This window comes from Colossoma macropomum, unplaced genomic scaffold, assembly GCF_904425465.1.
Source record: "Colossoma macropomum unplaced genomic scaffold, Colossoma_macropomum, whole genome shotgun sequence".
NCBI lineage: Eukaryota > Metazoa > Chordata > Actinopteri > Characiformes > Serrasalmidae > Colossoma > Colossoma macropomum.
Genome location: NW_023494784.1, coordinates 2,709,171 through 2,734,961, shown reverse-complemented (window position 1 = coordinate 2,734,961; position 25,791 = coordinate 2,709,171). Strand labels below are relative to the sequence as shown.

General features: G+C 42.2%; 1 protein-coding gene across 1 annotated transcript in view; it reads right to left on the bottom strand.

Moving 5' to 3' along the window:
• Nucleotides 1-730: 730 nt before the first annotated feature.
• Nucleotides 731-25,791, bottom strand: part of LOC118811546 (dehydrogenase/reductase SDR family member on chromosome X-like) — a 62,403-nt gene continuing 37,342 nt past the window's right edge. Inside the window, exons 4-7 of the mRNA XM_036575822.1 lie at nucleotides 23,112-23,213; nucleotides 20,394-20,601; nucleotides 10,138-10,345; nucleotides 731-1,794 (exon numbers count right to left, since the gene is read on the bottom strand). Of these exons, the coding sequence (XP_036431715.1) occupies nucleotides 1,603-1,794; nucleotides 10,138-10,345; nucleotides 20,394-20,601; nucleotides 23,112-23,213 (710 nt within the window). The 3' untranslated portion in view covers nucleotides 731-1,602. The remainder of the gene's footprint in view (nucleotides 1,795-10,137; nucleotides 10,346-20,393; nucleotides 20,602-23,111; nucleotides 23,214-25,791) is intronic.

Here is a 25,791-nt window from a genome sequence, read left to right as displayed (position 1 = left end):
ATATTATTTATTACTGGTTACTGGAACTTCTACTTTTTAAAATTGGTATCGGTATTAGTGACACTGTCATACTGGTCAGGCCGTAGTGCAGGTACAGCTTCCCTGGAGCTTCACTGTGTGAATGGACGCAGGACAGGCCAGTTTTTGAAAGTGCCACCTGTTCCATCTGTGGGCCTGCATTACCCAGCCGCAGAACCAGCTACATTCACTTTGGCTCCATTTAAGGAAATGTGTAATACCTAAAAGAGATCTGGACGTATCTACGAGGGCAACAGTGACAACAGGACGATGATTGCTGGATTTTATTGGTTTTATAGCACAGTGATGCCTCATTAGCTCTGTTATTGCAGCAATCCAGGGAAACCACAGGAATTATAGGAGAATTCCACTGATTTTTCAAGCTTTCTGCATTATTAAATGATTAAGATGTAAGTCATACAGAGTGGTTTGAGTCAGAATTGTTCACAGTGGTGGTGACAGGAACCAGACATTCACCCTTAAAAGCTGGTTATGAATACTCTGCCTGATGGTAAAGACAGTATTCCATTCCATTCATTGTGGATGGATACATGCAGGGTGTTGTGAGGCAAAATAGTCCCCAAAGAAAATGTATTATTTCAGATTTTCCACTATTTTCCATCATCAACATTCCATATAAACTCAGAAGACTCGTGTAGGTTCACTGGTGGTTCTGGATAGTAAATAAAATGGATATTTTGTTTTATTTTATTTTTCTGAGTCTCTACAATGAACAATTTCACATCAAACCGCTCTGAATGATTTTGTTTGCATCTCAACCACTGAATTACGCAGAAATTTGGAAAAGTCTATGGAATTTTAAGAATGAACCACCATAAGAATTAAAAAAAGTTGGATAAAAGTTATTTATTGGCTATCTACAGACAAACAGCTCGGGCCTAACCCTCAATGGCTTCCTTCTCTGTAAATGTTAAAAAATAATTTATAGTCAAAAATGTAACCCCTCGCAGAGTTCGGAAAACATGAACAAAACATTCGTCCGTTCGAAGCTTTGCAGTGAAAAGAAATCCGAATACGTAACCTTATTAAAAAGGACACCGACGAGCATTCACGATGCACAAGAGACGACAACGTAAACGGTGGCTGCGCCGTTCGCAGGTGAACGTCGAGACGACAGCGGTACAACACAGAGATGGACGCTTCGTGGGAAACGCGACGCGACGGGTTGACGAGAAGAGCCGACACAGGTGGCGTACCTGTCCAGGCAAAGTGCTTCTTCTTTTCGTTTGGAAGATCGAAGGGCAGCTACAGCAGTTTTACACACACGTACACACACATACAGTCACAGTGCGGGAGGGGAAGTCCCAGCAATCCTCCCAAATGCGTCGAGCCCTTCTTCTCGAAAAACGAATGAATCCTAGTAAAAACGTTTCCTCCGTATCCGTGAATTCTCCCACGTATTGCAGCCAATCACAGTCTGTCGGTATGGAGAGATTGTCAACACAAAATAATACTGAATGGAATATTCCAGGAAAGGAAAGCAAAAACAAAAAACAGGGCTTTGATCGGACCAGGCGATCCGTCCTTCACAGACAAACCGCTTTGCTGCTGACGTTAGCCGCGCTACGCTAACAGGGACTCCGGCAGTCCTAGCAGGCCGCAGCTGGTTCTCCACAGCCGAGCCTGAAGCTCTGCATCGTATGAGGCCGCAGAGGACTGGACACGCTTTCCTTCGTACAGGTAACACCCGCCGGTGCCTTCCAGCTCCGGAGACGCCACCGCAAACACGGCTGTACCTGCAGCCTGTGACGCCGTCTGTGGAGAGAACAAAACTTTTTAAAGGACAGTGTAGCGAAAAACTTTACACAGTTACTCCAAATACAGACCAAGAGGTGGCTGGTGCCTGAAGTTTGCTTACACTGGAGCTACAAGGCTAATGTAGTTAAGCTAACAAGTAATGGAAGCGTATACGACACAAAAACAGCTGATATCATACTGAAATTTTTAATTTTTATTTTTGTTTGGTGTTGATTTTAGTTTGGTCTGAGTGGATCAGACACAGCAGTCCACTCACTGTCCACTCCTACCTTGTCGGTCCACCTTGTAGATGTAAAGTCAGAGACGATAGCTCATCTGCTGCTGCACAGTCTGTGTTGGTCATCCTCTAGTCCTTCATCAGTGGTCACAGGACGCTGCCCACAGGATGCTGTTGGCTGGATATTTTTGGTTGGTGGACTATTCTCAGTCCAGCAGCGACACTGAGGTGTCTGCTGTGTCTGATCCACTCAGACCAGCACAACACACACTAACACACCACCACCACGTCAGTGTTACTGCAGTGCTGAGAATGATCCACCACCCAAATAGTACCTGCTCTGTGGGGGTCCATGGGGGTCCTGACCACTGAAGAACAGGGATAAAAGGGGGCTAACAAAGTATCAGAGAAACAGATGGACTACAGTCTGTAACTGTAGAACTACAAAGTGCACCTATATAGTAAGTGGAGCTGATAAAATGGACAATGAGCGTTGAAACGAGGAGGTGGTCATAATGTTATGCCTGACCGGTGTACAGGATATCCTATCGTCCTCTCTGTCATTCAATGCGACTGCCTGGAATTTCCATCACTATAACACAACGAGGGTAAAGTAAACAGCTTCAGGCCCTCAGCCTTTCTCACCTGCTGCTACACTGCTCCACAATAAACCTTCTCCTGTCAGGTTCTCTCAGGGCGTTTGAGTCCTCCTGTTAATCTCTGCTACTTAAGATCCATCAGAGGTGCCAGTGAACCTCACAGTCAGCAGCTTGCAAAAATATGTAAAGCCCGCTCATTTTGCAGGCTTACGGCTTTAACTGATAAGCTCCTCCTGCCACAGATAGATTGAGTCTGAGAATCAGTCTTAACCTCTGGCGGAATATTCTAGACTGTCAAGCCTGGACGAGATGAAGAGCGTATTATGTTAGCAACGAAGTCTTGAGATGCCCTTCTTCTGACATCAACTTTAAAGTCAAAGATTTATTATACAAAAACAAGCCAATTAGGACGACACGGTCCAGGATGGAGTGACAGAGGCCTTGAAGCAGCCAAAAAGCTCACAGCCCATCTGCTGACAGCACAGTGTGTGTCTACTCCTATATCAGAGGTCAGTTTCTGACCACAGAGATGTTGTTTGGGTCTCTCGTTCTTAAATGTCCTTCTCCTGATGTCAACCTTTGGTTGAAGATTGTTTTCTTCAAAAAACAAGCCAATTTGAATGGCAGAGCCCGGGATAAAGTGACAGCAGCCAAAAGGCACAGACCTGTCCCATTGTCTGAGTATCACACTCGTCCTGTCTTGGAATGGACAGCCTCTGGGTCCCCTGTGTTTGTGTTGCTGCTATAAGTGGCCTGCTGGAGCAGGTGGTGTGGTCAGAATGCCCAAGGCCTCGACTGCCTGTCAATCCGACACTTCCCCAGCTGTAGCCACAGCACTAGGGCCGGCAATGTACCCGTCCACGATTCAGACCTGCAGCTGCCCAACAGACATACTGGCCACTTTATTAGAAACACCTACCATGTCCTCCCACTCACTGGCCACTTTATTAGAAACACCTACCTTGTGCTTCCACTCACTGGCCACTTTATTAGAAACACCTACCTTGTGCTTCCACTCACTGGCCACTTTATTAGAAACACCTACCTTGTGCTTCCACTCACTGGCCACTTTATTAGGAACACCTACCATGTCCTCCCACTCACTGGCCACTTTATTAGAAACATCTACCTTGTGCTTTTACTCACTGGCCACTTTAGTAGAAACACCCACCTTGTGCTTCCACTCACTGGCCACTTTATTAGAAACACCTACCATGTCCTCCCACTCATTGGCCACTTTATTAGAAACATCTACCTTGTGCTTTTACTCACTGGCCACTTTATTAGAAACACCTACCTTGTGCTTCCACTCACTGGCCACTTTATTAGAAACACCTACCATGTCCTCCCACTCATTGGCCACTTTATTAGAAACATCTACCTTGTGCTTTTACTCACTGGCCACTTTATTAGAAACACCCACCTTGAGCTTCCACTCACTGGCCACTTTATTAGAAACATCACCTTATAAGTCTAGTCACACTGTGTTTCATCTTGTATCTTGGAAATTAGTTAATAGCAAACCTGATTAATTTTCTAAATGATGTTAAAAGTTTATTCCATTAAAAGTATCTATAAGATATATCTATAAGAGTAGAGTGTAGTGTTCATCTGTGCTTTTCTGCGATGCTTCCTCTGTGCATTAGCTGCGGTAGGTGTTTCTAATAAAGTGGCCAGTGAGTGGAAGCACAGCGTAGGTGTTTCTAATATAGAGGCCAGTGAGTGTAGATCTGTAGTACACATTATGGCAGCAAAGCGCTTCTTTTCCAGCCATGGCGAAGAGAAGCGTGAGGTGAAAAGTATGTCAAAGATCAAATCAGTTCACTGCGCCGCATATTTGGTCAAACAGTCTCTCTGACCTAATGAATTGCAATAGGGAGTTTGCTTTTCTGTGGAAATGAGACGTCTGTGTGGTTTAGTTTGTGCTGCTCTTGCCTTCTGGCTGCTGTTTATTAGCTGTTATGTATAATATGCATTAGTTACAGCGTCTGATTCAGGAGGGTCTTCTGAGGAGCTCCTCAAAGAGCACTAAGCCATAAGTCCAAAACTGTTTTCATACTGCTGTGCCTTCTTCAGTGGCCTGATGCACTATAAATAGAAAACAATCACTTTGCATCTAATTTAAAATATTCACAATACAGCTTGTCATGCATAGAAAACTGTCTGTGGTAGTTACAGTCGTTTACAAAAGTTTGGGCGCCCCTGGTCAAATAATATGTTGACTAAAGTTGATTTTCTAGTGAAAATAAGTGAATATAATCTCTACAGAGAATGCATTTCTGCACAGTTTAATGCACAACTACTGTTTATTTGCTGAATTTAATATATTGGGGAAAAAATAAAACATAAAATACGGCCTGTGCAAAAGTTATGGCACATTTAGATTTACATTTTTTAAAAATCATTTTACAGATTTTTATCATCATCATCTAAACCTGTGTTGGTGCTTCAGCCTGCGAGAATCCAACGTTCTAAATACTTAAAAAAGATGGTTCTTCAAAGGTTCTTTGCATGGTGAAAAGGTACTTCATATTGATGGAGAATGTGCTGAAGATGGTTCTATATAGAACCTTTTTGAAAAGGGTTCTATATAGCACCCAAAAACGGTTCTTCTATTGTTATGATGTCAAGCTTGTAACAATAGCAGAAAACGTTTTGGTGCCATGTAGAATCCTTTTTAAAAAGGTGCTACATAGAACCATATCCAACACATTCTCCATCAATCTGAAGAACCATTTCACCATGCAAAGAACCATTTAATCACACAAAGTGTTCTTTGAGAGTTTTCTTTACTAAAGACCCCCAGAAGAACCATCTGTTTTAAGTGTGTATGGTAAGCAGAGCTGTTATCACTGCAGTCTTAAAAAAGATGGTTCTTCAAGGGTTCTTTAGTAAAGAAAATGGTTCTATAAAGAACCATGAACATGCAAAGAACCCTTTGCATGATTAAAGGGTTCTTCTTCAGATTGATGGAGAATGTGCTGTAGATGGTTCTATATACCACCAAAAAGGGTTTTTCTATTGTTACAAGTTTGGCATCATAACAATAAAAGAACCCTTTGTGGCTATAAAAAAGCCTTTTCAAAAAGGTTCTATATAGAACCCCTAAGTACATTCTGAAGAACACTTTCATGATGCAATGAAACTTTTAATAATGCATAGTGTCCTTTGGTTGTTCATGGTTCTATATAGAACCATTGTCTTTAGTAAAGTCCCCTGAAAGAACCATCTGTTTTAGTGTGTATGGTTAGCAGAGCTGTTGTCATGCTACACTCTTAAAAAAGATGGTTCTTCAAGGGTTCTTTAGTAAAGAAAATGGTTCTATAAAGAACCATGAACAACCAAAGGACAATATGCATTATTAAAAGTTTCATTGCATCATGAAATGGTTCTTCAGACTGATGGAGAATGTGTTGTATATGGTTCTATATAGCACCTTTTTGAAAAGGGTTCCATATAGCACTAAAAGGAGTTTTCTATTGTTACAAGTTTGACATTTTCAAAGAGGTTCTATATAGAACCATCTACAGCACATTGAGTGTTCATGGTTCTATATAGAACCTTTTTAAAATGGGTTCTATATAGCACCCAAAAAGGATTCTTCTATTGTTACAGGCTTGACATCGTAACAATAGAAGAACCCTTTTTAAAATGGTGAACACTCAATTTCTGAAGAACCCTTTCAATAATGCAAAGGGTTCTTTGATTGTTTATAGTTCTTTATAGAACCATCTTTTTTTCAAGTGTGTAGCTACGCTGTCAGCTTTTCTCTACGAGTCAGCAGCACTGTTTAACATTCAGCAATTGTTAGTTAGATGGTTTGATATTTCTTGAGCGATGGCTTAAAAATCGTGCACTGTGTACTTATTTGGTGACCATGTTAGTCGACTAAACCTTTTGATTGTTTTTGATTGTAAAATAACGCAGGACGAGACGCCAATACCGTCCACACAGTAATATCTGGAGGTTTGGTTAGGCCAGGGGTCGGAAACATGCGGCTATTTTACCGCCCAGTTGCGGCTCCACAGCAGAATCAGATTTGTAGGGTAAAAATAAAATAATCCTCCTTTACAGTAAAATAAAGCTCTGCTGATCGTTCAACACAGTTTAACAATAAATGGTCTTAAACTCTGGAGTTAATGTAGAACTACTGATTCACCCTTTAACCCTGAAGATCAGCGCAGACTGCTGGTCACCATAGCAACACAGACAATAATCTCGCATACCTAGTAGCTAACGAAACGGCAAAGAGAGAGATTTAAGACGAACATCGATAATTTGGAGACGAATGGACTTATTAGTGTTAATAATCACTCCAGCTGGTTTCCTGATACGTTTAATCTGCAACGAGAAACTGTTAAACACTAAAAAGTCATGAAGCTTCTCGTTCGAATTGTTCCATTCCACCTTAAAAGGTACAGCAGTTACATTCTGGGGTCTCAGGCTGAGATTTAAGGTGGAAAAGGAGAATTCGAACACAAAGCTGGCGAATGAGAAGCGACTTCAGCCTCATAAAAAATCAAAAGTTGAGAAACAATTTACAAGAAATTGTTCTACTTTTGAGGAAACGTTTCCTGCTGGAGATGCGAGAAAAGCAGCTATGGCTGAGCTAAAGCTTAAAGCAGAGCAAAGTAAGTCTGTGTTTTTGTTTACATTATATTTTTTAGCCTATACTAGGACTTTAACACATACTGAGACATATTTACAGCCAAGATGGTAAAATATTGCTACAATAAAATGGACAGAAAATGTTGTGGCTCCCAAAGTGGTGTGATTTTTGTTGAGAGGACAAAATGGCTCTTCTTAACATTTGGGTTGCCGTCTCCTGGGTTGGTGGACATCACCCAACCCTATTTAACTGTGGGACTTTTCTTCTGACTGTACTCTAAAAGTAATAAGCTCTTGTGCCTTTGGAGGGGACGACATAACTACAAGGTCAAAACAACTCATCTTCTGCACATAAAAGCTCCTCCGATTCTCTGTGGCTGTAATGGCTTTGGAAATCACATCCATGTTTGATGAATGGTGCGCTTATGGTTGCAGGGCAGAAGCCTCGCAAAAGGTCATTTGTTAAGGGAACCGCCCGAATGATTAATCATATAAAACACATGCCATCTTAAATCAGCTCTTTCTGCAGATGATGTTCGCCATGGGCACAAACAGTTAAGATATGCAACAAACACGGCCACGTCTTCCGGCCAAACAATGAGAAAATAGAAAAATTATGCTCCATTGTTCCGCAAATAAGCTTCTGCAAATCTCCCCAGATTCTGCTCACAGGGAGTTTCTCCTTTTGCTCTTAGGGATTTTCTCCTTTTGCCATTAGGGAGTTTCTCCCTCTGAGCCTCGGAGAGGAAGATGCCGGGTTTGGGAAACGATGCTAATAAACATGTGATTCATGCTCATCTCACATCTTGTGGATTTGATTAATGTAACATCCTGTTTGAGTTCACTGTGTCCAGTATCTAGTCATCCTGTTTGCGTCTCACTGGTTCTTCTTCATGTTGTTAGGGTATTTTTCCTTTTAAGTATTGGTTCCTCTAAGTGGTTCTTCATGCTCTTAGAGAGTTTCTCCTTGTGAGTTTTGGTTCCTCTCAGTGGTTCTTCCTCATGCACTTAGGGAGGTTCTCCTTTGGAGTCTTGGTTCCTCTCAGTGGTTCTTCCTCATGCACTTAGGGAGGTTCTCCTTTGGAGTCTTGGTTCCTCTCAGTGGTTCTTCCTCATGCTCTTAGGGAGGTTCTCCTTGTGAGTTTTGGTTCCTCTCAGTGGTTCTTCCTCATGCACTTAGGGAGGTTCTCCTTTGGAGTCTTGGTTCCTCTCAGTGGTTCTTCCTCATGCACTTAGGGAGTTTCTCCCTGTGAGTTTTGGTTCCTCTCAGTGGTTCTTCCTCTTGCTCTTAGAGAGTTTCTCCGTTTGAGTCTTGGTTCCTCTCAGTGGTTCTTCCTCTTGCTCTTAGAGAGTTTCTCCGTTTGAGTCTTGGTTCCTCTCAGTGGTTCTTCCTCTTGCTCTTAGAGAGTTTCTCCGTTTGAGTCTTGGTTCCTCTCAGTGGTTCTTCCTCTTGCTCTTAGAGAGTTTCTCCGTTTGAGTCTTGGTTCCTATCACTGGTCCTTCCTCTTGCTCTTAGGGAGTTTCTCCTTTTGAGTCTTGGTTCCTCTCAGTGGTTCTTCCTCATGCTCTTAGAGAGGTTCTCCTTGTGAGTTTTGGTTCCTCTCAGTGGTTCTTCCTCATGCACTTAGGGAGGTTCTCCTTTGGAGTCTTGGTTCCTCTCAGTGGTTCTTCCTCATGCACTTAGGGAGTTTCTCCTTGTGAGTTTTGGTTCCTCTCAGTGGTTCTTCCTCATGCTCTTAGGGAGTTTCTCCTTTTGAGTCTTGGTTCCTCTCAGTGGTTCTTCCTCATGATCTTAGAGAGGTTCTCCTATTGAGTCGGGGGGCAGCAGATGCTGTGGTTTTCCATTGTTCCGCAAAGAATTTTCTGCAAATCTCCTTTCTGCACTTAGGGAGTTTCTCCTTTTGCTCTTAGGGTGTTTTGAGGGTCCAGGTTTGCACTGCAGACAAATTTTACTGTATTTCAGGGAGTTTTAGTCTCTCAGCCCTCAGAAGTATAAAGACTGTCTGATGTAAACTGCACGCTAAAATCACAACAGCTCTCAGAATCTCACCTTGCACAGAGAATTTAATCTGGCTCTGAATATCTGTGCTTCCAAGCACAGGTTTTATCAGTATGATGGGAAATAAATAACTGCTAATCAAGCTAAATGCTAGTAGCAAAAAAGTAGATGCATCTTTACTCAGCAATAAGCTGAGATATAATCACTGAACCAGATCGCATTCACGCCATTCTGTTTTAGGAAGTTAGTCCTGAATTTAGTTTGAAGCTGTAGGTACCAAGGAAACAAGATATCCTTGTGCGTTTGTCAAACAGTCCTCCACTTTATTCAACACAACTTTGTTTTCGTTGTGCATACGTTGTGCTAAATGTTCTGTGATTGGTTGTTTTGTCAGTCAAACAGCCGCTTCCTATCAAAATGGGAGTTCTTGAAACCTGCTCTAGTTTGCGAAGCTGCATTTCGGACCGGTCTTACGCAGGTTGCAGTGGAGGTTTCCCTCATTCAGTGTTTCTACGCAAATGAAGTACTTTAAATACTTTTCTCTTTTGCAGAAAAACAGATTTCTGTTCTGTTCTCCTGCTTGTTTACTGCAGTTTTTACTGATGCTGCATTTAAGGCACTCTCCTCAACCATTTGACTAGTCTATACAGCTCCTACTGTCAAGAACTGGACTGGGCTATCAGGGAGCAAAACACTTGGTTGTGACAAGAACCAACAACACACTTGTGCTATGGTTCCCAGCTCCAATCCTGGTGAACCACTGCCCTGCAGAGTATTCCCTGCCCATAACAAAGGCCTTCATGAGCTGGATCAGGCGTGTTGAAGGTATGGAATAGTTGTAACTGTGCATGGCAGTGGGTCTCCAGGACAGTGGAGTTGAGAATTCTTGCACTAGAGCACATGCAGCAGTATCGTACCCTGAACAGCAAGCGGGCTATAGGCCTTTGTGCCAGCCAGGCAGGGGTGCTCAAGTTGCGGTACAGATCCGTGTCCACCATGCCAGGGTCCACAGTGTTGGCCGTCACAGCAAAGCCACCAGACTGGAGTTCCTGCTGGAGTTGATAGGTGAACAGGACCTGGGCCAGCTTGCTGCGGGAGTATGCCGCGTAGGGACTGTAGTGTCGCCTTCAAACAAACACAGGAAAAACAGAGACCATTCAGAGACTGATAGACTCTAAGGGGGGTTTAAGTCTTACAACAGGCCCCATATTCCTTTTGAATCTCAGTATGGCAGTTGGGAGAACTGGAATGCTAAATTTGGAAGATGGAAAAATTACAGAGCAATGGGGAAGACAATCCATAAATGAAGCGGTACATTAAAAGGTAGATATCAAAGTACAATGTGTGGGCCAAATTCTCGCATTTCTTTAATCTGCTTAAATTATATTTTCTTCTCTTCAGACTTAACAGAAAGAATTAAGATTCCCTTCATAATCTTGTGATAGACTGTCTGACTGAAAGTGTTTTTAAGATAAAGTCTAAAATAGCGATGTCCCGGTGGATCAGGATCAGGGCCAATCCAGGCCTATTTTAATGGACAGAGTATTGCTTAAAATTAAGCCCCTCTCCACTTCCGATCCTTCTTGTCTTTTTTGCATATATGCTATCATTGTATAGGTCAGGGATCGGAAACATGCGGCTCTTTCACTGCCCTGTTGCGGCTCCACAGCTGAATTAGATTTGTAGGTAAAAATAAAATAATCCTCCTTTACAGTAAAATAAAGCTCTGCTGATCGTTCAACACAGTTTAACAATAAATGGTCTTAAACTCTGGAGTTAATGTAGAACTGCTGATTCACCCTTTAACCCTGAAGATCAGCTCAGACTGCTGGTCACCATAGCAACACAGACAACAGTCTCACCTAGCTAGTAGCTAACGAAACGGCAAAGAGAGAGATTTAAGACGAACATCGATAATTTGGGGAGGAATGGACTTATTAGTGTTTATAATCACTCCAGCTGGTTTCCTGATACGTTTAATCTGCAACGAGAAACTGACAAACACTAAAAAGTCATTCTGCAGCTTCTCATTTGAATTTTCCTGTTCCACCTTAAATGGCACAGCAGTTACATTCTGGTGCCTCAGGCACCATTTAAGGTGGAACGGGAATATTCGAGCAAGAAGCTGGTGAATGAGAAACGACTTCAGCCTCGTAAAAAGTTGAACGTTGAGAGACGTTTTACAAGAAACTGTTCTACTTTTGAGGAAAAGTTTCCTGCTGGAGATGCGAGAAAAGCAGCTATAGCTGAGCTAAAGCTTAAAGCAGAGCAAAGTAAGTCTGCGTTTTTGTTTATATTATATTTTTAGCCTATACTAAGATATTAGCACATACTGAGACATATTTACAGCCAAGACGGCAAAATGGACATAAAATGTTGCGCTCCCAAGGTGGTTTGATTTCTGTGGAAAGGACAACATGGCTCTTTGAGACACGTTTTCAGAAGATAACAAAGAGATCTAATGTCTGCAGTTTGGAATATTCTGAACAAGAAAATTAAAACTTGTAACATCTGCAATCTCTGCGTTTCAACACTTTTTGAACAAGCCAACGTTCATGTAAACATGGGCACGCAAAATATGAGCGCGCAGTTATTCAAGTCTGTTCTGCTGTTTCTTGTGAACAAACCATACAGAAAGTATGCACCTTCAACGTTTTTCACTCACAAGTCAAGACGGGTTAAAAATGAAAGTATCACACAAACATTTTGTTTTATGGGGATAAAAACGTGCTTAACAGCAATTCAAAACTAAGAGAAAGCAGCAGCTACTGCATGCATGAACTGAAATATGAATTCATAGCATGTTTACAAGATTAAAATGGGCATTTAAAAAAGTAGGCCAAAAAACAAAACATACCAGTCCAGAATATCACATTATGCACATGATAAAAATGAAGTAATTTACTGCAGTATTACTTCCCAGACTAGCATATCTTACCTAATTTATGTGGCTGTAAAAGTACAATGGTGGGCAAAATTGCGCAGATGTTCAAGGAAAGAGATAATGAGACAAATGATAGACCACTGCGGTAATTTTGGAGTTACAGACTGGCAGATATCGAATGGAAATGGTAAAATGTGGCGCAGATCTCAAGCTCACCCTGCAGCACTTACTTAAAATGTATTGAATGCGTTCAGTCCATTAGGCTAAAGATATGATATTCTGTTTTTACAAAATGGTTTTAAGCAACAGAGCCATTCTCTGAGGCACTGAAAGCCTCTTTTCAGACGTCTCACTCTTTGAAAAGAACCCGAAAGCCTTTAAAACACACATCCAAAGATGAGCAATTACCCGGCTGCAGTGTGGAGGATCTATTGAGCCTTCGCCATCGCCTCACTCCTCTGTCACTATCTGCTCACCTCGTCACCTCCTCTTAATGGGCCTTTCAGAACCTCATCTCTCAGGACAGACGAGAGAATAGGGGAGGGGGGGTTGGCGGGAGCATCACTTCAAAAGGCACGGGGAATATAACCGCAGTTAAGCAGGGAAAGAGTCCCAGGCTCTTATGCAAATGCCTCTGGTCCCTGGAGAGGGATCATTCGTCACGGATTGGTTCCGTTATGTTTTGCGAATCTCTTTACAGCAAGTGCTCGTTGTTGAAACAAAACCCCGAAACGATTCAGTCCTCGTAGCGACGTTTAGGTGGAGAACGCAGCAACAACAAGCAAATCCCGCGGGACTCTCCTCAGGGACGGAGGGGAAGAGAGCTGCAATTTGGGCAAGTCGAGTACACATTTCACGAGCTGACAGAAGGCTAATCATAGGAGCAGAAGTGTGCAGTTAACCCGTACTCAAGGCTGTGTGAGGGTCAGCCAGCTCCCCCAGCCTCACACGACCTTCCCCTTCACGTCGTCGTGCCTCTATGCTGCGGGAAGCCCCGAGTCGCCGTCCACCGCTGTGATCTTATTTAGGTCGGAGAGGCCTGGAGGCTCCTTCTATCAGTTGGACCTTCTGTAAAATACAGTGAAGCACTAACTACTTGCACCTAAACATGCAGTTTGTGAGGCACATAGATGCAAAAACACAAAATGTGATCATTCTGTCAGACTGGTTCGAAGTCAGAGGTCAAAATATATTTCGAGCTTGAACTTTAGACTAAAATCCTTTTGTTTTGAATGTTGCTATGGCATAATTATGTTCATATTATTAAAAGAAATGACTGAACGTTCCATTTTGTCACTACCAAAACAATCACACTATCGAAACTTTACCAAATGTTTCAGTAGTGACTGTTTCGGTAGTGACAATTCTAGCTAATTTTGTGCACATGACTAGCAAACACAGTTTGGTTCAAAGTCAGAGCTGAAAACACATTTTGGATTTTTAGCTGGTATTTAATCTAAAATTCTTTGGCTCTGAGCGACCCGATACCTTAAGTATGTTTATATTACTAAAAGAAATGACTGAACGTTCCATTTTGTCACTACCAAAACAATCACACTATCGAAACTTTACCAAATGTTTCGGTAGTGACCATTCTAGCTAATTTTGAATGGAACTCAAAAACACTAGCCAGTACATGACTAGCAAACATAGTTCTGAACAGCTGTTCACACATAAAATCACAACATTTTACATTAAAACACAAAAAAGTACTTAACTGCAGAAAATATGTTTCGGCAGTGACAATTCTTGATGTTCAACACTGATTTTTAGACGTTTGAACACATTTACTTCAAAACTACGGGATCTAACTGCTCACCATGTGGGGATGCAGCCTCACTTCCTGCTATTGACAAACTTTGTGTTTCTGTACTGATGTGAAAATGTGGGACAGCATTTTTTGAATAAAGTTTTTAATTTAAAAACGAAACTCTTGATAAATGTTAATCTGCCAAAAGAAATAAAAAACATCTCTGAAGACGAAGAGCGAAAAATGTATTTGTATTATTTTCACAAGCTGAAATTTAGGATGTTAGGATTTGGGACAGCTACCTTTCAATAGTAAGTTCCCTTATGAAGGTCACGTCACTTGAAATGTAAAGAAGGCCGCTCTGTAGTGAGTTTCGGTGAGACGGGACGGAGGGGTCACGGCTAAAATAGCCCGAAATTCACTGGTGAAGAACTGTAACTGTAACAGAGGGAAATGGATTTTAAACGATACTTTTCATCAGTGAGATCTTAAACTTGACTATTGTTATTGTTATTTTTATCATTTCCAAATCTTTTGTATTTTCGCACTGTATTTGAATTGCCTTCTCTGTTTAATTTCAAATCCACTGCTTGCACACTGCACAGCTCCTTCTCCCATATACATACCTGTCCTGATGTACATACATATGCCTGTCTTCTCACAAAGTTTCTACTCAGCATCTTAAGCTTATTTGAGGCACTTGATAAAGGCCAGGAGTGGCGGCGCGAATGCTAACAGGACATGACTCGAATGTGAACGATGTGCAGGCTGTCTTCCTGTCCTTACAGAGTCAGCGCCGTCACGCTATGATCAGTTACTGAGGAACTCCGCTGAGTAACACGGGCAGGACGCTGCTTTCTCCCGCACAAAGTCATTATCAAACTCGCTTATATCAGTACGTTTCCAGTATCAGAGCAATAGTTAAGAAGTTTGTCTATATTGACCCCAAGCGCAGTGAGGAGGATGGAGCGAGTGGCCAAAGAATCTCTAAGGATCACAGCTGGGGAATTTGGCTTTGTTCACACAGCAGGTAAAAGTGTCAAGTCAAGTCAAATTTATTTATATAGCGCCTTTTACAACAGATGTTGTCACAAAGCAGCTCTACAGAGAATCCGGGTCCCCCAGTGAGCAAGCCTTGGCGACAGTGGCAAGGAAAAACTCCCTCAACAGGAGGAAGAAACCTTGAGAGGAACCAGACTCAAAAGGGGAACCCATCCTCCTCTGGTCAACACCGGATAAGAGGACAGACACAAAACAGTATAAGTGGATACAGTTTAACACCACTGTGCAGTGCGCCGGCCGCATCTCAGGTCAGACCCTCTTAGGACAGGCAGCCGCTCAGCTCAGGGAAAGAGAGGGGGAGGGGGAAGGGGGGGGGTAGGGGGGAGGGGGGATGAGAGGGACATAGTTAGAAAACAAATTAACCAAAGGCTCGACTAAACAGGTAAGTTTTTAGCCTAGACTTAAAGATGGAGGCTGTGTCTGAGTCCCGAACACAGACTGGTAGGTTATTCCAAAGCTGGGGGGCTTTGTATGAAAAGGCTCTTCCCCCTGACGTAACTTTACTTATTCTGGGTACTAATAATGAGTGGCCCAAATCCGATCTTTTTCTTCATGTGTGACACAGATGTGTGTCTGCGTGTCAGTGTGAACAGATAAACACACTGAATCTGATATTTTCAATTCCGATTTGAGACACTTTCATATGTGGTACTGAAATCCAATACGTATCCGATCTGCGGCAGTGCGACTCAGTCTGAACTGCCGGATCGAATTCATGTGACGTTTATGTCAATCCAACTCGGCATTCGTTATAATTTGGCGCTGCTGAGACTCATAAACATTTAGGCTGATGTTTCTGTACAAAAATTAGAAGAGACTCATCGCAACTGCTCTGCGTTTGAAGAGATTTCACTAGAAATGTCCGAACGCCGCAGGAGAACGAGGCTGCAGCGTCAGAACAGTTAAAAGTCTGAAAGCAAAGTTTTAAAGAATCCAAGGACGCGAACCAAAGAAGTGACCGCGCCCTTTTTACGGCTGGAACACATTCTGGGTGATGAGCCCAGCTGTCAGTCAGTGAAGCTTCATGATGGCTCCTGTGATGCTGGTGAAGATGAAGCTGATCCTCCGGGAGCGACTGGCGTTCGTTGGCGGTCGTGATTGTTTTCCTCTGGATGAGCCGTGAAGCAGCGTGACGCTCTGTTCTTTTGCCCATGTGGGTCAGTTTAGGAGCTGATCTGACAGACTGATGTATAAGATAATCTGAACAGCCAAACAAAAAAAAATTATTTGGTGAGAAAAATCAGATTTGGGCCACTTTTACCTGCTGTGTGAACATAGCCTTAGTTAGGCCTTGGGGTCAGAAACTATAATCAGACACCACCTACATGACCACAAGTTGTTTTGGAGGTGTTGCCAGAAGAAAGCCTCTGCTGTGACCTGTGACGCCCTGACCTGTGAAGGACCAACAAACTCAAGCTCCTACAATCAAAGAACTTGTAGAGAGGAGAATTCCCACTCTGCAATGTCTTCCGGGTTTCTCAAACGCTAGAGGGCGCTCCCGAGTCCAAAATGAATGGGTTAATGTGGAGCACTTGAGCAAAATCATAGTTTATAAATGATTAAACATTTTTAATGTAAAAGAATTAATTCATTTCCTGAACACAGAACAGTATGAAACATTTTAACACTGCTGTTATATTTTTAAGAGCTTTTAAACTCGAGTTATAGGAGTTTAAAATGGTGTCCATGATGTCTATGAGTGCGAACAGCCAATGAGCTGCTCTGCTTGCCAATCAATCATTACTCTCTAGCAGTAAATCCCGCCTTCTGCTGCCCAAAACCTGTTTGCTGTAGAAAAAAGGAAACATACAGGTGAGTTTTCTTTGTTTTTTTAGTGAAATCCATCCTTCTACTGTCTAAAATTAAAGGAAAGTTCTGGTTCAGTGATTAGAAACTATTTTAACTTTTAGTTTTTAGCCGTTGAGCTCCATTTACTCCCATTCATTGAGGACTCGCTCGTGGGCGCCCTCTGCTGTTTAGCAGTCCTGTTTTTGATATAACGGGGGGAACAGGAAGTGGCCAGACTCCTCATAAACCGGCTCTGCTACAATTTGCCAGACATTATTGGATCTTTCAGTAGGACCATGTTCTGTGGTCAGATGAGAGCAAAATAGAGCTTTTTGGCAACAAACACCAGATGTGAGTTTGGCATAGACACAAAAATAGCTATACAGAAAAGTACCTCATGCCAACAGTGAAGTATGGTGGTGGCTGTGTGATTCTGTGGGGGGTATTTCTTCCAAGGGCCCTGGACAACTTTTGCGGATACATGGTACCACATCAAAAAGTACCAGCAGATACTGAAATAAAACCTGACTGCCTCAGCGAAGAGATTTAAACTGAGCTGTGGCTGGATCTTTCAGCAGGACAATCAACTCAGAAATGGTTCACTGACCACAGAAGCTATGGCCATTTCACTGCCCTGACCTGAAACCCATAGAACAGGGATATGTTGAAGAATCTGAAGGATCTGTAGAGGTTCTGTATGGAGGAACAGTCTCAGATCCCTTGCCCATGTGTTCTCCAGTTCCACATTACAGAAAATCCAGAGCTGTTATCTTTAAGTTACTGGTTTAGTTGTGGTTTTCAGCCTTGTCCATTATGCACAGACATTTCCCAGGGTTGACTGAATCTGGTCATGATCCTGTGCACCGTAGAGGGCAAAAAAACCTAAAATCCTTGCAATTCCTGGCTGAGGAACGTCATTTTTTAACTTTGACCCATCCTTGCTCATAAAAGACTAGGCCTTTCCTGGATGCTCCTTTCATACCCAAGCATAATTAGATTACCTGTTTAAGATGTTTTTTTTTTTTTATATTTCATGATGTTCCTAGTCCTAAATTGTCCCTATCCTAACTTTGGAATGTATTGCAGGCATCAATTTCAAAATGAATGTATATTTGCACAAAATAATGAAGGTGATAAGATAAACCACTACACATTTTGTCTGTTTCTGTTAAAATACAGGTCAAAGCTGATTTTTAAATCACTGTTTTCTGTTTTTTACCTGCTGTCCCAACATTTTTGGAATAGGGTATGTATTTTGAGTGCAACAGACTTAATTTATTTGGGTATGCAATGTGTGATACCAGTTGGAAAATCCCATTAAAATTGGATTTATTCTCTTTTATTTGACTTACTCGACTTTGCCTGATACTACACTTGAGATAATTACGTTCTTTCAAAGCTAAAACGTCAATTACATTTCAAAAACGGATCAATTCAACTAATATCAACTTGATTTGTTTTCTTAACACATACAATAACCAAGTTCTGTGTTATTTGAATGTAGGTTCACTGGTGGTTCTGGATAGTAAATAAAATGTCTATATTTGTGTTGTAGTCATGGCGACCCCTGGTTCCTATCACCACCACTGTAAAGGGAATTAGCCACTTTCTAGGGTGTCTCATTGTCAAAATCATTCCAGCACACTAGAACCTTCATTCCATGAAAGTTCCTGCAATGCACCAAAAAAACAGCGAGCATCGACTGCTCACTACGCTCCCTGACTGGAAATAGGGTCACGTCTCCAGCTTGGCTTTCGGGAAGCATTAAAATGGAGGAGGAACGCTGTATGCTATCTCACTCGCCTCTGCAACCGGCAAGAAAAGTTTCACACTTGTGCATAAAAACAACCTACCAAAAATAAAGGCTCTGGTCTTGCAGGATACATTAGAACAGTTTATCATTCATTACCCGTTTTCTGCTAAGTGAAATGTTCATAGCAGCCTGCTAGCTACTTCGCTAACGAGCTGCATTTGTCTCTGATTTAACTTCACTTATAATGTTTGCCACTAACTTCATAGACAATAATATAACACACTATATTTAACATATGAATATACTAGAACAAGCTATATTTTACAAGTATCATACTTTGTTTATTTATTTCAGGAACAAAATATGAGAATAAAGTAGAGTGATCTGCTAACAAGCTAACAGGCTAACTAGGCCCCTTCAGAAACTCAGTTACAGGCTTTAGGTTTAAATCTTTATTGAAAGCGTCAGATGAAATGACACTGAAATGTCTATTCAGTCAACAATTGGCTGTGTTTTAGCTACAGCTGATATTACTTATTCAGGTGAACCAATTATAATTAGCATTATGTTAGTGGTGTTAATCGAATTAAGAAAGGATTAACTGCATTCAATATTGCTAAGTGTGACTGAAACACAGCTTTATCTGGGCCTTAGTGGAACATCCTGCTAGAAAAACCAGCATAGACCAGCATAATTGACCCCTAGCAAAACCAGAACAGGGATGCGGCAAGCAGAATTGAGACACAGGCCGAATCCCAATTCTTATTTTCACCCCTACCCCTTGTTTTTGAGTGTTACCTTGTAGTTGTTGAAATCTTCCCTCTGAAATGGGACCCTCAAATAAAAAGAGCATCACTTCATTAACAGCTACCAGCGCTGCTCTGTAGGAGACCCTGCCAGTCTGCAGTGACAGCAGAGGAGGGTAAAGTTCAGCTCCTCACTGCTGGGCTTTAGTTACATCTAGGGCATCATATGACTTCAAAGAGGGGGGCAATTATTTATTATCACCCACCCCTAATTCTTCAGTGATATGAAGCTGAAGTCAGATATTTGTCAGCTTCATGTTCGAATTTTCCCGTTCCACCTTAAATGGTGCAGCAGTTCTGATGCCTGAGGCGCCAGAATGTAACTGCTGCACCATTTAAGGTGTAACGAGAAATTTAGAGAAATCTAGCTACCGAGACGTCAGCACTACTAGCGATTTTTTATACCTGTTATGAAGAAAAGGACCAAAATACATTGAAATGACGTTAAACTAAGATGATAAAATGGTTATTGTAATTTTTAACGAGAAAATTCTCACATTTGTGGGTTTCTTTGGTCTCTTGTTCTCCATCTTGCCGGTTTTTCTTGTTTTTCTCATATCACTCTGCTTGGAGTCTCTGAAAAACCTCTGTTTGGAGGGTCATGTAGCCCCAACACTTCGCCCTCCCCCTCTATCTCAACAAGAATCGGGACACCCTACCCCTAGACGTGAACACGCAAAACGGAGGGGAAGGGCTGAGTGGTAGGGGCGAGGGGTGAAATGGGTTTGGGCCACAGCCTGAGTCTCTACAACGAACCCTTTCACAAGCAAGCACCCTGAACAACTGCGCTTACATCTCGACCACAGAATTATCCAGAAAATTAGACGAAATCAGAGCAATTCCTTTTTAAATCTGTCTGATTCAACTCAGTTAATTACCCATCCGATTATCAAACTGTGCAGGGCTGCCGAGTTGGATGTTGACATTTCACAGTCAATATTTTCCCATGTTGAGGTGTTTGTGTCAGTTCCACAGTCAAGCTGTTAATGCGGTGTGTGTGTGTTCCCTCAGACCCCCCCAGAGGAAACAGGTGTTTCACCCAAAATAGATCCATCCATCCTTCGCCAAATACCTGCACCCTCACAAATGACTATTTTTAGTGCTATTTTTCACCAAAGCGTCTCACTCACATGCTGCGAAGGTCCTGTAGGTCAGTGTCGGCCGTGTAGTGAGCAGCGGAGCAGATGCTGATGATTCTGGAGCACGCTTCGGCCGTCCCGGAGCGCACCAGCACGCCCAGGAGCAGGCGGGTCAGTAGGAAGTGGCCCAGGTAGTTGACAGCAAAGTGCAGCTCAAATCCATCTTCTGTCTTCCCTTCAGGAACCAGCATGACGGCCGCTGCAAGAGAGCAAACAGCGTAGGTGCTAATTATAGCCAGACTGATTGCTCTGACGTGAAATGGTTGTAGAGACTCAGATGTCTTTACAGTGGTGGTGATAGGAACCAGGGGTCGCCATGACTACAACACAAATATAGACATTTTATTTACTATCCAGAACCACCAGTGAACCTACACGAGTCTTCTGAGTTTATATGGAATGTTGATGATGGGAAAATAGTGGAAAATCTGAAATAATAAGTTTCTTTGGGGACTATTTTGCCTCACAACACCCTGCATATTATGTATCCCTCCACCATGAATGGAGCTTAGGCCCAAAATGTTCTCAAAACTATTGTAAATCAACGTCTCGGACATCAGGCAGTGAATTCATAACCATTTCATGTAGTAACTTTCTGTGAGGGAGCTTTTAGAGGTGGACGTCTGGTTCCTATCACCACCACTGTGAACAGTTCTGACTTGGTAAGTTTCTCTAAAGCATTAGAGCATTTCACACCAAACCACTCTGAATGAGTCTGAATGTCTCATTAAATGTTTACTTCCTGTTCTAATATTGAAGGTCCCATATCAGTTTGACATACACTATATGGCCAAAAGTTTGTGGACACCTCATCCAACGTTTCTTCCAAAAACAAGAAACAAAAACAAAACAGGAGTTTGCTCAACAGTCTCTACTCTTCAGGTAACACTTTAGACTAAATGCTGGAATATTGCTGTGAGGATTTGATTGCATTCAGCAGTGAGAGCACTAGTGAGGTCAGGTACTGATGTTGGATGGTCAGTTCTGAATCACTCCAACTCATCCCAAAAGTATTGGATGGAGCTCCATCACTCCAGAGAACACAGTTCCACTGCTCCACAGCCCAATGCTGGGGGGCTTTATACCCCTCTAGCCCACGCTTAGCACAGGACATGGTGACCTTTGGCTCATGTGCGGGTGCTCCAGGCCGTCCTGTTCTATTATTAATGCTTTTCTATGGAGATTATACAAGCTGTGAGTGCATTTGACACTCCTGTGTCAGCAGTGAGTGCACCTCAATGCAGCTAAATTCACTAAATAGGAGTGTCCACAAACTTTCGGACATACAGTTTTTAGGAGTTTTAGAACATATTGTTCACTCCCCAGTACACACAGTCCATATATGGAAACTAAGCTGCAACAGCTCATTTGGAATTCCTTGTTTTATGTCATAAAAACCAGCACATTTACTTACGTCTGGCTATTCAGCCACAGCTGAATAGGAGTGTTTCAAAGGGACAGTACAAGGCAGTAAATCAGAACAGAGCTCATTTACACATATCAGACTGTTTAATTTTATGAGATGGAAAACGGTCATGTAAAAACTGTATTTTGTAATGTTTCTGATGGAAAAATAGCATTAATTGTGAAAAAATAAGGTTTTTTGGGGACTATTTTGCCTCACAACACCCTGCATGTATCCCTCCACCATGAATGACTTTTTAAAATGTTTTAAAAGCTTCTCAGAACTATCATAAAACAGTGTCTCAGTCATCAGGCAGTGAATTCACAACCATTTCATGTAGTAACTTTCTGTGAGGGAGCTTTTAGAGGTGGACGTCTGGTTCCTATCACCACCACTGTGAGCAATTCTGACTCGGCAAGTTTCTCTAGAACAGAGCGTTTCACACCAAACCACTCTGAATGACTCTGTTTACATCTTAATGTTGAAGATTCTCCTTTAAAATCAGTATTTTTGACCAAAAAAATTCATTTCAGTCGAGCCCTAGTTCTAAGGTGGGACCAAGTTTCATCAGGACGTGAGCAGAGCAGGACAGAACAGTGCTGACTCTGAGCGTAAGGCGAGGTAAGAGCTTTCTCTTGTACCCCTGAAATCACCTCCTACAGCAGACGTGGGCAGTTTTAAGGACCTGTGGGAGCACAACACCGCACCGTTTAGTGTTTTTCCCACTCCTTCACACCTGATTCTGCTCTCTAGGGGCTTAATAATCAGTTAGCAAGTGGAATCAGGTACATCAGAGCAGCAAACCTGTACAATACTGTACTCCATTTGGAGAAAATAGCATGGTGAAGGTAGTATAGTGCATAAACGGCTTTTAAAAGAGAGCACAGCAGGTAAGAGCAGGTTCACCTTGAGCTGCTACAGGAGCGGGAGTGTTTAGACAGTTATGTTGTCTTCCTTTGCTTCCCACCTTCCTGACCTGTTTACGGACTAATCTAATTTTTGCATTCGGAGCAGCATATTGTTCAAAATCAGTGAGTATAGATAATCAGGATTAGACCGTTGTTCATAATCAACAAATACGTGCGCCGTGTTGCACTTTAATCAACGTGTGCTGATGGATGACTGATACAATATGACTTAGCTTGATTATTAATAGCTGATAATCCTCACAACATCCTTCAGTATGACCTACTTCACTTTGTACAGCGTTGATGGTTTGGATTTAAGTCTCTTAGGCCACGGATCAATCGGCCTGCGCGCAAACTCATCAGAGTCCCGTATCAGGAGGCGCTGGTGGAACGCACCGTTGTTGATGAGCGCGTGCAGCGGGAGCCTTCGGTCCTCAAACCTGCGGACAAACCGTCGCACGGAGTCCATAGAGGCCAGGTCCAGGAGCTCAAAGTCCACTGAGAACAAAACACAGACAAACACAATAAGCCGAGCATTTATTTACTTATTTATATTGTCATATATATAAATGCCCCCAAAAACAGGAAATTAGATAGACAGATAGATAGATAGACAGAAAGACAGATGGACAGACAGATAGAAAGACAGATAGATAGATCGATAGACAGACACAGACAGACAGATAGATAGATAGACAGAGAGATAAATAGAGAGATAGATAGATAGACAGATAGACAGACAGATAGACAGACAGACAGATAGATCGATAGACAGACACAGACAGACAGATAGATAGATAGGTAGATAGATAGATAGATAGATAGATACATAGATAGATAGATAGACAGATAGATAGATAGACAGATAGAGATAAATAGAGAGATAGATAGATAGACAGATAGACAGACAGATAGACAGACAGACAGATAGATCGATAGACAGACACAGACAGACGGACAGATAGACAGATAGATAGATAGATAGATATATAGATAGACAGATAGAGATAGATAGACAGATAGATAGACAGACAGACAGACAGACAGATAGATAGATCGATAGACAGACACAGACAGACAGACACATAGATAGACAGATAGATAGACAGATAGATATATAGATAGACAGATAGAGATAGATAGACAGATAGACAGATAGATAGACAGATAGACAGAAAGATAGATAGATAGACAGACAGACAAACAGACAGATGGACAGACAGATAGAAAGACAGATAGATAGATCGATAGACAGACACAGACAGACAGATAGATAGGTAGATAGATAGATAGCATCACAAATTGTGATTTGGCAAAACTATAATAATAATAAATACAATAATATAATTAAAGATAAGTATTTTGGGCTTAGCAGAGCGAAGTGTGTTAATAAGTACAGCTTTTTTGGTCACATGAAGTTGATTTTCCATGTGAAAATAAGTTAACACATCCATTTTTATGCAAAAACTTCTTGGAAAAACCTAAAACATGAAATATAACGTGCTATGACGTTTACACAGGACACGTGTTCTGTTTTATCTTTTTCCTATATGTTAAATTCAGGAAATAAACAGTAACTGTACATGATGCCGAAGTGTGTTCTCTGTAGAGGATGTGTTAAATTATTTCACTTAGAACAACAACAACACATGACCAAGGGCAGCCAAACTTTCGCATACAACTGTATGAGTCACAGGGGTCGACACTGCCGACTGCCCGGTAGCCCTGGCCATAATGTTTCACATTAAAAATGCAGAGCCTGCAGCACAGGTGGCTGATCCTTGTGTGAGACCCAGAGGTTGTTTGGATTGGATAGGACTGAAATTTCAGCCACCGAACATATTTGGCCAAAAGTGACACATTCGGTTTTCAAACGAGTAGAACATTTTGGCTGAAAAGCAAAAGATTAAATAGATCTACAATGAAGTGTCAACACTGACACTTAACAAATAACAAGCTCCTGGGGAGCTCTCTGCTCAGCTCTGCAATCTGCCGGAACACCTCAACAGGCCTAGACATGCTTCAGCTGATCAGTGACCTGAGAGAGAAGGAGACTACAATTTAACCTTCAGACCAGCACGCTACCACCTTAATAATGGATTATTAGCTCGTTCTTCATCATCAGCCACGCAGGAATGTAAATGTCCGCGCCTGCGGCCGGTCCAGACTGCGCCAATCATCGTGGCTTTGATTTGGGATTTATCCCGGCCCATTTTTAGCGCCACAACATCAAAGACCGCAGGCCGGCGCCTATTAATCTCTTCAAACTAGGCACTTACACAAAATAAATACAGCTTTCATCTGTGCCGGGCGGCAGAGAAGGCTCGCGGATCCCTAGCAGGCTGGGAAATGAATAGGCGAAAATAAAAGCAGATGGTGGTTTTCCCTCGACATGATTTCAATTAGAATATCAGAAAGCGAAAATCAGCTCATGCGTTCTGGATCGGCTTGCCTGGAGTGTAATATCATTTTCTGAAAACTGCTGACAGCCCAGCTTCAGCTGGTAAAGGGTAATAACAGCAGGCCTTTATCCTCAACCCCCATCTGATGGCCCTGCCATGCTCTCGTCTGTCGTCTCCAGGACACTTTCGCTCAACCACCTGACGACTGTCAGGATGGGATGAATGTCCTGGCACCCAAAGCCTTCACCCTGAGGCTCCACCAGGTCACGACGACTGTTTGAACACTTCAAAACTACCACCACAAAGGACCGGACTGACTTTCTACGTACGTCAACTACAAATACTGGATTAGCTTGGAATTATCCCGATTACCCCTAAGATGAAGTCCTACAACTAAAACCACTCGGCCCTGTCTACAAAGTTCTCGGCCTAGTGCGCATTAGATGGAGATACAGTTCCAGTTCCAGTCCTTTTAAGTCATTCCAGTCCTTTTAAGTCATTTCGTCGTCGGACTACAGTTAAATTCGGACAGAATTTCATTGGGCTACAGTTTAGTTTAGACAGAATTTCATCAGGCTACAGTTCAATTTGGCAAGAATTTTTTCGAGCTACAGTTAAATTTGGACAGAATTTCGTCAAGCTACAGTCGGGTTCAGACAGTTTTGTTGAGCTTC